The 12,464-nt window shown below is 34.5% G+C and overlaps 1 protein-coding gene across 11 annotated transcripts in view; it reads right to left on the bottom strand.

Moving 5' to 3' along the window:
- The window catches only part of TAX1BP1 (Tax1 binding protein 1), a 90,161-nt gene that overhangs the window by 21,887 nt on the left and 55,810 nt on the right, over positions 1-12,464 (bottom strand). For 6 of the 11 annotated variants that reach the window (XM_035253549.3, XM_035253544.3, XM_035253542.3 and 3 more), the window contains exons 12-14: positions 12,031-12,131; positions 8,179-8,304; positions 5,124-5,195 (exon numbers count right to left, since the gene is read on the bottom strand). In XM_035253549.3, the coding sequence (XP_035109440.1) occupies positions 5,124-5,195; positions 8,179-8,304; positions 12,031-12,131 (299 nt within the window). The remainder of the gene's footprint in view (positions 1-5,123; positions 5,196-8,178; positions 8,305-12,030; positions 12,132-12,464) is intronic. The other 5 variants (XM_035253551.3, XM_035253546.3, XM_035253550.3 and 2 more) reach the window with 1 other exon arrangement.

Consider the following 12,464-nt stretch of genomic DNA (forward strand, 5'->3'; position numbering starts at 1 on the left):
GACTTTGAATCAATAAGGGCACACTTACAGCCCCGATCTTGGTTTCTAAACTACATTCACCAGTGAAAGGAACAGGACTCCTTGGAGAAAAGACTGATTCCAGGCTGGGACAGGAAAATAACAAGATGAGCCTAGAACATCTTACTACACCAGAAAGTAATAAGTGCTCAAAGAATAATGAAAGATATATTAAAAGGCCACAAGAGCTAGTTTGCAGGGACTGTTACTAGCTAAATCTGATACAATCTGAGTATCAAAATGATTATAAAAATAGATTGTAACCCATTGAATAAAACAAGAATCCATGAGTCTACAATGATAAAAACCAATGAATAAATAAAGTGTGGGGGAAGAAAAGATAGCTTTTTCTTACAGAAAAATTCTAATCAATATGGAAGGAATGATGGAGTTAGAAGATCATTAATAGATACAAAAATACCAGGTGAAAATTTGATAAAGAACAAGATATTTACATGGTCTCAAAGTATCTCCCTACAAATTACTTAATAATTACAAAGGGAAAATACTAATTTTACGTAAGTAAAACCTGGTGGACAATACCTTAAACAAATAATAAAAGATCACTAGTATTGAGGATAATCACTAGTATTGAGGATAAATTCTGTAGTATTCCTGGCAAAATTTATAACCTAAGTTTCATCATGATGAAATATTAAACCAAAAAATAATATTAAATAACTGGCCCATATTTTTCAAAAATGTCAAGGTTAAAAAAGGGTATAAGATTGTTCCAGATAAACTAAAATTATGACAACTAAATGCAATTTTTGATCATGGATTAGGATTAGATCTTACATCAGGGAGGAAAAGGCTATAAAGAATAAACAAAGTACTAAGGATATGATGTTAATATGGATTGTGGGTTAGATGACAACACTGAGTCAGTGTTAAATTTCCTAAATCTGTTCATTGTAACATGGCTGAAAGAACATCCTTGTACTGAAGATGCAATATGCAGGGGCTCTTCTGTCTTCATCTCCAGTTACTGTCAAATGGTGGGGAAAGAATATATCTGAGAGTTCGCTATACTATTTTTTCAACTTGAGTTTAAAATTACATAAAAATTAAAAGCTACGAAAAGTTCAAGAGCCCCCATATTTAAAAACAATAAGCAGTTACAACATAAATGAAAGAGTAAATCCTGTTTTCAAGAGAAAAAGTAAAAATACTTAGGAATAAACTTTATTTTAAAAGAATTCTTCCAAACCCACATGATAAAAATTAAAATTCCTGAAAGACACAAAACAGATTTGAACAACACATCCCATATCGCCTGTGCTTTATTAAAAGGTAGAACTATCACCAAGATGTTAGTTATCCCTAAATTAATGTATACACTTAATGCAATATCAATAAAAATACCAACAATCATTTATTTCCAGAACTAGAAAGTTAGTACCAAAATTGATATGGAAAACTAACCCCTCAAGAAAAACAATGAAAACAGAGAGTTACGAGAAAGGACTAACTCAACCAAATACTAAAAAAGACTACGAAGTTCTTACAATTAAATCAGCATGGTACTAGTATATAAATAGACCAATGGAACCGTACTCAAAGTACAGAAAGAGACCCAAATGCATACAGAAATCTATTATACGATAAAGGCAGTATCTCAAATCATTGACACAATACTGACATTTTGATAAATGAACTGAGACAACTAGATAGAAATTTAGATGTAGATAAATTTAATTCATTCCTTCTGTGATATCCAAGAATAAATTCTAAATGGATAAATAAGAAATTTTAACGTAAAGAAAGCTGAAACTGGCTAGTCACAGTGGCTCACACCTGTAATCCCAGCACTTTGGGAGGCTGATGCGGGTGGATTACCTGAGGTCAAGAGTTCAAGACCAGCCTGGCCAACATGGTGAAACCCCATCTCTACCAAAAATACAAAAATTAGCCGAGTGTGGTGGCAGGCACCTGTAATCCCAGCTACTTGAGAGGCTGAGGCAGAATCACTTAAACCCAAAGGCAGACGTAGTAGTGAGCCAAGCTTGCACCACTGCACTCCAGCCTGGGCAATGAAGCAGGACTCCATCTCAAAAAAAAAAAAAAAACCCGTATCAGAACAAAAGACAAGTGAATTCCTCTATAACATGGGTGTAGGGACCACTTTCTATGGAAAACTAAAAATTCAAATGCAACACATCAGTGGTTTTCAAAATTGAGCATAAATCAGAAACACCTGGAGGGCTTTTGTCAAACACATATTTTGGGCCATCATCTCCAGAGTTGCTGATTCAGCAGGACTGGGACAGGGCCCAAGAATATGCTTTTTGTTGTCATTGTTGTTAATACAGTCTCACTCTGTTGCCCAGGCTGTAATGCAGTGTCACGATCTCAGCTCACTGTAGCCTCCACCTCCCAGGTTCAAGCAATTCTCCTGCTTCAGTCTCCCAAGTAGCTGGGATTACAGGTGTTGAGTCACCACACCTGGCTAATTTTTGCATTTTTGGTAGAGAGAATTTTACCATGTTGGCCAGGCTGGTCTTAAATTCCTGACCTCAGGTGATCTGCAAGCCTTGGCCTCTCAAAGTGCTGGGATTACAAGTGTGAGCCACTGTACCTGGCAAAGAATATGCATTTCTAACAAGTTTCCACATGGTGCTGACATTGCTGGTCAAGGCAGTACCACACGTTAGACTACACACAAAATAAAAGAACTTTTACATGGTAAAAGTCAGCATGGTCAGAAGTCAAATAAACTAAAGTTTGAAAATGATAAACTGGGAGAAAATCCTTACTATGTATATATCACAAATAAAGGGCTAATATCTCTAACAGGGTAAATATATACATGTATAATAAGGTAAGTAAAACAAACCAAAATCAGAGAATAACGAACCAAAAAACTCACAAAAAAGATGTTTAACCTCACTTGTAATAGTGATGCGAATTAAAACTACACTATAATACTATTCCTAATCTATCACATAGGCAAAAATTAGAAAGCCTGATTACAATTTGTATGGGAAACATGTCCACTTCTCATACATTGCTGGTGGAAATGAAAAATAATACAAACCCTATGAAAGGTTATCTGGCAGTCTCTAACAAAACTATACACGCATTTACCCTTCAAACCAGCAATCACACTTTCGGGAATTTACCCTGAAGGCACCATCCCAAACACAAGAAAACTATATGTGCATAGAATCATTCATCGCAGCGTTATTTGTAAAATGTTAGAAACTACCTAAATGCCCAAATATAAGAGGTTGGTTAAAAAAATTATGATATGTACAATGGAACACTATATAGCTGTTTTAAAAAAAGTGGAGGATTTCTATGAACTTTATATATGGAATCATTTTCAGAATATAGCACTGTTAAGTGAGGAAAAGAATACACAGGTTGAGCCTTCCCTGATAGAAAATCCAAAATCCCAATGTTCCAAACTTTTTGGGCACTGACATGATGCCACAAGTAGAAAATTCTACACCTGCCACATTTTTTCACTGTTATTAATGATACATAATATTTTTTGCTGCTAAGTACTTATGTGTGAATAAGTATAAGAAAATGATTGGTTATCAGTAGGCTGAGGACCTCTGATAGGCCTCTAAAACGGGAGCAGTAGTCCTTAACCTGTGGGGTCTATGCTAACTCATGGTAGTTAGTATCAGAATTGAACTGAATTTTAGAATACCAGTTTTGGCATCAGAAAACTATTGCTGGAACAACAACACACAGACATACATGAACAAGGACAAAGGAAGGTTTGTCCTTACAGTAGAATGCCAAAGGAGAAATGTGGAAAAAGTGGTAAGAGTTGAAAAATCAGAATTTCAGAACTATCACAGTAACCCCATCCAATCTTGAGGTTTAACTTGCACTTTGAATGGCACTTTTATAATGCATGATTTTGAAACATCGCTGGTCATTTGGAAAACTACTGGTTCAATGAGTTATGTGGATCTTCTAAATGCTGGCAAATTTTGCTATACAATAGAAAAATACTGTCTAAATATTACACCCATCTCATTAGAAATGTTTGTAAACACTAGAAAGCATCAAAGTCACAGTGGAAGATACAAGTTTTTCAAAATTTTAGTTTTTGCTTAAAAGCTTAAATATTATCAGTGGTAACAAATATTAACAACTGTTCTTCCTTGAAATAATAGGCTCATTTCATTTCACTTTGAGAAAATATTTGCCAAATACCCAAGTCTGACTACAGAAGTTGTTCTTTAAAGTAAAAATGGTATTCCATAAAAAAAGAGACTAGTTCAACTCACAGCTCAATCACATTAGCGCTTTACCTTTATTAACCATCATACGTCGTCAGGCAACAAAAGAACTTTAGGGGTACTTTTTGTTTCATCACATAGAATACTAAAAAGACATGTACCCAAGGGTCAAGTGTAAATGAAATTAACACATTTTTACTGTTTCAACATCTTCAGTGAAACTGGCTTTTTTTTCTCTACTGTGAGCACATGGTGGTGATGAATTCAATAACTACTAATGCAGTTTGGTGCCACTGCCTTAATTCATAATAACACAACAAGCAGTATTCCCACACTGCTTTCGCACAGTGCAAATCTAACAGTGGGGAGAAAAATCAAATAATGTTGTAGTGTTATTATGAAAATTGTTTCTTTGCAAGCACTTGAAAGGGGATTGGGGACCACCAAAAGGACCACAAACCACACTTTCAGAAATGCTGCATTATAGCATCTTTTACATTACAAATGTATCACTCCGTGAATGTGAGGTTATGCTGTAAGTCATTAAACTTCAAAAATGTCTCCTATTACAAAAGAAAACTAGATAAACATTTTATGTAATTTTTATAAATTTCACTGTTTTTCTAATTTAAACATTGTAAAGCTTATTTGTTAAATACAAATTAAGTAATAAAGACCAAACTAATAATTTTCAACACTTAAGCATTTTTCTTACATTCTAAATATTTTAAATATTATTTATCTAAAAGCACTTTTCACTAAGATTCTTAACATCTATTTCAGTCTTTAGTCATTTAATTTTTTTAAAGGCTCTTGTCACATGAACTATAAAATGTCTTTTCATAAAGCTGTATTATTATTGTTTCATATGATATACATTTTTTAAACTACATTGCTCAATACCTTCTCCCTGGAGAGGTTTTCCAAATGTGAAGTCAGACCATTTATTTCTTTGTCTTTTTCTGCCAACTGAAGCTGAATAAAGAAAGAAATTATCATTATTTTTTTTATCTTCTCCCTCCTTGCAACTTTCAGATCTGGTTTATACCATTTTATGAAAATAATTCCTATTGCTAAATCCATTTATCTTCCTCAACTAATTCTTTGACTTCTCTGATTTACTTGTCATTTATTAACCAACTTGCCTTATTCTTAAAACTATTCCTTTGATTTATGTGAAACTGCATGAATATTTTCATCATCCCATGCCCTTTCTTGTGTGCTTTTTCTTCCCAATTCAAATATGAGTACTCTCCAAAGTTTCTTCTTTGGCTTCTTCTCTCAATATCCTCTCTGAAAACTCACTTTCTTCCATAACTTCAAATATCATCTCCCTGGGAATAAATCACAAATATTAACTCATGTACCACTCTCTCTCCTAAGTTCCAAATCTGCCTTTTAAATTGGTGGTTAATGTCCCAAGTCTACTTCCCTACTTCTGTTAACAGATCTCAATCTCAGAGCACACTGTGACTAAAGCTTAGAACCTATATTGGAATACTTTTCCCTTTTCCTCTTTCTCTAACCTCCAACATTTTCCATCTCTAAATCATTCATTCATTCATTCAGCAATCACCCACTGATCAACTATTACAGCTTAAGCATTAATGGATACAAATATAAATAAAACCATTCTTCAGTGGTTCTTCCCTCAAGATGTATTTTACAGCTTTCTCTTGTAGATGCATATCCTGTTGAATGGCAGATGATCAGGGAAGGTACCCAAAAGGAGGTGGCCTTTATCAATTCATTCTAAGAATATTTCTATCTGATTTCCTCACCTTCAGACCCTCTTCAGTGCTGCCAAATTATTTTCAAAAAGACTCACTGTGATTGGGTCTCTTTTCTCCTAGAAAATTCTTAACAGGAACTAGCACCCAAATTCCTTTTAGGCCTTCCAAAACCTGGCTTCAAGCTATCATTCAGGCCCAAGCTACTCCATCACAAGTCCTAATGATCAAGACTGCTCACAGTTTGCAGACTATGTGTTCCACCTCTAACCTCCAAAAATGGCTTAATGCTCCTCCATCTACTTAGAATGCTGCTGCTTCCTATCCCTAGGTCTGCTTCTCCTCCCCTCCCAGTTTGTTCTTTCAAAGGTCTAGTTACTCCATAATGTCTTCCCCCTAAATATTTGATTGGAAACAACTCTAAGGCAATTAAACTTATCATTCATGTAGAGCCTTATCACATTTTGCCTTGTCTGGTCAGTGTTAATCTGTGTCAAGACAGTACAAAATAGAGCAAAAGAAACTAAATAAAAAGCCAAACACATTTACCAGCTTCATAATTTAGATATGTTGTTTAATCTCAATGTTTACTTTTATCATTAATGAAATAAAATTATCTGTTTAGCTTCCCATGGTTTATAGATGATTACCTAGGGTGGTGTTAAAATGTTGTGCACACTACCATTGCAATTCTAGCAATCTACTACATTATAAACTCCTTAAGCATAACACTGTGCCTTATATGATCACCCACAGGATAGCTAACACAGTACTTTATGTATAATAGGCTTCAACAAACATTTACTAAATCATTTTCCCAGTCAACATGCCAAAAATTCTTTTCATATGAATTCATGATTCACACTTAATAATCAAAGAAGTTGCCAGTTACTGAAAAGAATATCCCCGAGGATCCCAGAAACAATAACAAGCTAATGTATCTTAGCCCGTAATGTGCTACATCTCCAGCCCCTAAAGGGGAAAACTAAAGTAATTCTAATTTTAAAATTAGATCATAGGTACAATTAGTTATGATATGGCAAATGTAAACCATTTAGAATTACTGGTCTTTAGTCCAAAAAAAAAAAATGTAAATTATATCTACATACACATCTTAAAATATATTAAATTATAGTAGGAAGAAACACATATTTTTACTTACTAAGTAGCTAGATCACCTGTTAATTTTTTTCTCTAATATTTTTCTTTTTTTTTTTTTTTTTTGAGAAGGAGTCACGCTGTCGCCCAGGCTAGAGTGCAATGGCATGATCTAGCCTCACTGCAACCTCCACGTACCAAGTTCAAGTGATTCTCCTGCCTCATCCTCCCAAGTGGTTGGGATTACCGATGCCCACCCCACACCCAGCAGATTTCTTGTATTTTTAGTAGAGATGGGTTTCACTATGTTGGCCAGGCTGGTCTTGAACTCCTGACCTCGTGATCCGCCTGCTTCAGCCTCCCAAAATGCGGGGATTACAGGAGTGAGCTACCACACCCGGCCTTCTCTATCATTCTTACAGATATCATTTATCATTTGGGCTTATCTGTTGCCTAAGATTATACTGGCAAAAATAATTGTCATTAGTTAAGATTACATCACTTGCTTTTACAGTATTTCATTTATGATCACAGTCACATACTTTGGTGATAAACGTTAAAATTCAAGCCCAATTTTTAAAATTACTGATGGCATTCTGTTGCACTCCAATAAAAGTCAAGACCCTAAAATAAACTTTTTTATTTATTTATTTTTATTTTTTGGAGACTGGTGACAGGGAGGTATCTCCCTATGTTGTCCAGGCTGATCTCAAACTCCTGGACTCAATCCTCCCAGCTTGGCCTCCCAAAGAGCTGGGATTATAGGCGTGAGTCACCACACTCAGCCATCCTAAAATAATTTTACATACACATTCATGTTTGTTTCAAAATGAAAAGGAAGATAATGATCACTTTTCATCTTTAAAAATAAACACAATTAAAAGATGTAATTTTAATAGCCATCTGAATCCACAGAATTAAAGCCACCATAGCAACACAAATGGTACCCATTTTCTCAATTCATAGTTAATGAACAATATTTACGTAGCTAAACATATAGCACACTTCTATTTGGGAAAAAACTCTCTATTATCCATACTTAAAATGTATATTAGATTGAATAAAATTATACATAACAGATTTTCAAAAGTTTATGCCTTAAGTTTACATACAATGAGTACCAAACTTACTTTATAATTGTCCTGCACTTCAGCTAGTTCAAGTTTTACATTTTCAGCAATTTTCACTTGTTCTTTCCATTTCAGCTCCATTTTTGCAAGTTCATCAGCATATTTATTGCATTTTGTTTTCTCATCCTAAATGAAATTAGTATAATTACCAAAAGATTTTAAACCCATGTAGAGTGAAAATCTATACCAACGTACTAAAATATGGGCTGATTGTTTACAATAACACTGTTCTAACAGCATAAAAACTGGAATAATCAAATGTCTGTCAATAGACAATTGGATAAATCATTTTCTATCCACACAATGAAATAGTATATATCTATAATCTTAAATAAGGCAGATGTACAAGTTGACAAAGAAAAATGTTAAGATACATTAATTGAAAATAGCAAGTTGCTAAAACAGAAAATATAATCCATTTTTGTTTATAAGTTGTTTTACAGAGTTATAATACGATATATACATGTCTGTGTTGTATACAAAAATATAAACCAAAATATTAATAGTTCTTATCTCTGAGGATCAGAATCATGGAGGTAATTTTTGACATCTCTATTCTTCATTTCTGGAACACTATAACATTTCACAATAAGTATATATTACTTTTGCAAAGGGAAGAAATAAAATCATATTTATACTGCCGTTGTTTCCATGCATTGATAAACTTCAGGATTTGCTGACCAAGATAATTTTTAGGTTAACTTCTTATACATTGCTCTTCTTTACTACCCAGATTATCGTATAGGAGAAATTACAAATCGTGACAAAAAGATAATTAGGCCAATTCCATTTGGAACATTTTGTTCAATGTGAACACTTAAAGATATACCTTGAGCAATTCAATGGAGAGGAAAGTCTTTTAAACAAATAATGCTAGGTCAGCTGAATATCCATACCGTACATTCCATATCTCATACCATACACAAAAATTAACTCAAAATGATTCACAGCAAAAAAGCTAATTATAAAACTTATAGAAGATAACCTAGGAGAAAATCTTTATCTCCCTGGATTCGGCAAACGTTCCTTGGAAAGTAAAAAGCACAAAACAGAAAAAAACTGATAAACTGTACTATATCAAAATTAGAATTTTGCTTTTCTAAAAACATCATTAAGGAAATGAAAAGGCAAGCTAGAGACTTGTAGAAAATATTAACCTTACATATATCAGACAAAAGACATATCCTGAATAAGAAACAAACTCCAGGTGAACAACCCAATGTTTAAACTACCAAAAAGATTTGACCACTCACACAAAAGATAAAGAGCAAATAAGCATAAGAAAAGATGCTCAACATCAAGTCATTATGGATATGCACATTAAAACCACAATGAGCTATCAGAACACACACATTAGGGCTGGCTATGTAAAATGGTACAGATACCTTACAAAACAGTTTGGTGACTTCTTTTCTGGTTTTCTTCTTTTTTATTGGGGGGGGGGGGGGACAGAGTCTCATTCTGTCACCCAGGCTGAGTACAGTGGCGTGATCTTGGCTCACTGCATCCTCCACCTCCCGGGTTCAAGTGATTCTCCTGCCTCAGCCTCCAGTGTAGATGAGATTACAGGCATGCGCCACCACACCGGGCTAATTTTTGTATTTTTAGTAGAGAAGGGGTTTCATCAGGCTGGTCACAAACTCCTGACCTCAAGTGATCCTCCCACCTCGGCCTCCCAAAGTGCTGGGATTACAGGTTTGAGCCACTGCACCCAGCTGGTAATTTCTTATAAATATTCACCTACCATATCACCCACACAATTCACTCCCAGATATTTACCCAAGAAAAATAAAAAAACTGTATATCCATAAAAAACTCGTAAACACATGTTCATAAGTAGATTTGTACCAGCCAAAAAACAACCCCAAATGCCCATTGACTGGTGAATGAACAAATGATATAATAAAAAAGGAATAAATATAAGCAATAATATGTTAAATCTCAGAATAATCATGCTAAAGGAGGGCAGAAAAAAATACATATTACATGACTCCATTTTATAAAGTTGTATAAAAGGTAGGCTAGTTGATAGTGGCAGAAAGCAGGCCAATGATTTCCTGGAGATAAGGATAACAAAAGACTTGTGTTGCAAACAGGTACAAAAAAAATTGTGAGCCAGCCAAGGTGGCTCACATCTGTAATCCCAGCACTTTGGGAGATTGAAGCGGGCAGATTAGGAGGTCAGGAGTTCGAGACCTGCCTGGCTAACATGATGAAACCCCGTCTCTATTTAAAAAATACAAAAATCAGCTGGGAGTGGTGGGGCTCGCCTGTAGTCCCAACTGCTCAGGAGGCTGAGGCAGGAGAATCACTGGAACTCGGGAGGGAAAGGTTCTAGTAAGCCGAGATCACACCACTGTACTCCAGCCTGGAAGACAGAACAAGACTCCGTCTCAAAAAAAAAAAAAAAAAAAAAAAAAAAATGGGAGGGTGATGGCATTGTGTTAATAGTGTCACAACTGTGTATGTCAAAACTGATCCAACTGTATACTTCAAGTATGTCCAATTCAATGAATTTCAATTATACCTCAACACAGTTGTTAAAAAAAAAAAAAGCACTTTGAGGAAGGTTTTTGCTTGAACATTATTCTACCTTCCTTACAATACTATTTCAATATAAAAATCTTTAAATATTCATGCAGAATTGTTTCATCTTTAATGAAAATGTAGTTCAGTCTTACAACTACCCTGAACTCAAGAGTAAAACTGTTCTAATCAACCCTTCTACAGGTTTCTCTCAAGAAAAAAAAAAAAGTTCACTTTAAACTTTGATTAAAACGTCTTGCTATTTATAAGTAACATAAAATATTTTAATTACTAAAATTAATTATAGTAACATTAAGCTAATGTGTAAATTTTATTCTATAGCTCTAAAAAATGCCCCCCCAATGCACATAAAAACACACAAAATAAAAGCCCATTAATAAAACAAAAATGACATATGCAAACAAAAAACATTTTTTCCTCTCTAGTCCAAATTGATATAAATGAGAAGCATCTTCCCTTTTCCTTTAAATATTCCAGTAGTGAACACTACACCAAGAAGGCTGCAAACTAGAAAAGTCAGAATGATGCTGTTTAAAATAATCAAAATAAACAACACCATAAGAGACAATAACTAATTTGGTTAACATTCCCTTTTCCACTATGCAATTCTAGTCACTTTAAGATGTAAAAATCTTTGCTATTATAATAGTAATTTATTTTATATATCATTATTTTTGGAGACAGAGTCTCACTCTGTTGCCTAGGCTGCAGTGCAATGTGCAATCTCAGCTCACTGCAACCCACATCTCCCGGGTTCAAGTGATTCTCCTGCCTCAGGAAACTAGCTGAGACCACAGGCAAGCTCCACCAAGCCCGGCTAATTTTTAGTACAGACAGGGTTTCACCACGTGGCCAGACTGATCTCGAACTCCTGGCCTTAAGCAATCCACCCATGACGACCTCCCAAAATGCTGGGACTACAGGCATGAGCCACCATACCTGGGCTGTAAGAGTAAATTTTAAAAGAACACTTCTCTTTATGAAGTTCAAATATTTTTCACTAATCTTTGTAAGATGACAGATAATAATCTCTAACCTCAGTTAACTATTTGCCCATTACCCAAACAAGAACATTTTATTAGGTGAAAAGAAAACAATGACTTTAGGTCTCATGATTTACACACATGCCAATGTGAACAGGTACACAAAACACCCACCTCATCATCCTGAAAGCCAAAGTGAAACTAAATAACAGTATCTGGGGATGGAAAGGAACTCAAAGATACCAATCAATCAAAACAATAAAGGTAAGCTAAGTCATTTACATTTGATAAATCTCTTTCATTTACAAGGGAGTTAACTTACCTGTAAGAGTTGTTTACATTTATTATACTTTTCTGTTTTGTCAGCAATTTCTTTGGTCATTTCACAGACTTGCCCCTTTGTTATTATGTCAAAATCTGTCTCTGGTATAAGAAGACAGAAAACAAGACTGTTACAAAGTATTTTGCCCCCGTTATCTGCCTGTTCAGATTAACTTAAAGGTCAGTATATTGCGAAATATAATAAATGGAATACTGGAGGACACAAATATCTATTCATATCCTAGATATACAAAGAAGGATATATAAACTCTAGCTGAGAATTTTTACATGTGTGTTTGGCCAGAACCAAGTTCATATTCAATAATGAAAGATTATTCTTTGATTTTTTTTTAATTTGCTAAAAAGAGTTCCGAAATAGAAAAAAAAAAAATTTGTTCTCCTTATACAACTGAATAGACAGGATAAGTAGGAAAA

Source organism: Callithrix jacchus, chromosome 11, assembly GCF_049354715.1.
Source record: "Callithrix jacchus isolate 240 chromosome 11, calJac240_pri, whole genome shotgun sequence".
NCBI classification, from domain to species: domain Eukaryota; kingdom Metazoa; phylum Chordata; class Mammalia; order Primates; family Cebidae; genus Callithrix; species Callithrix jacchus.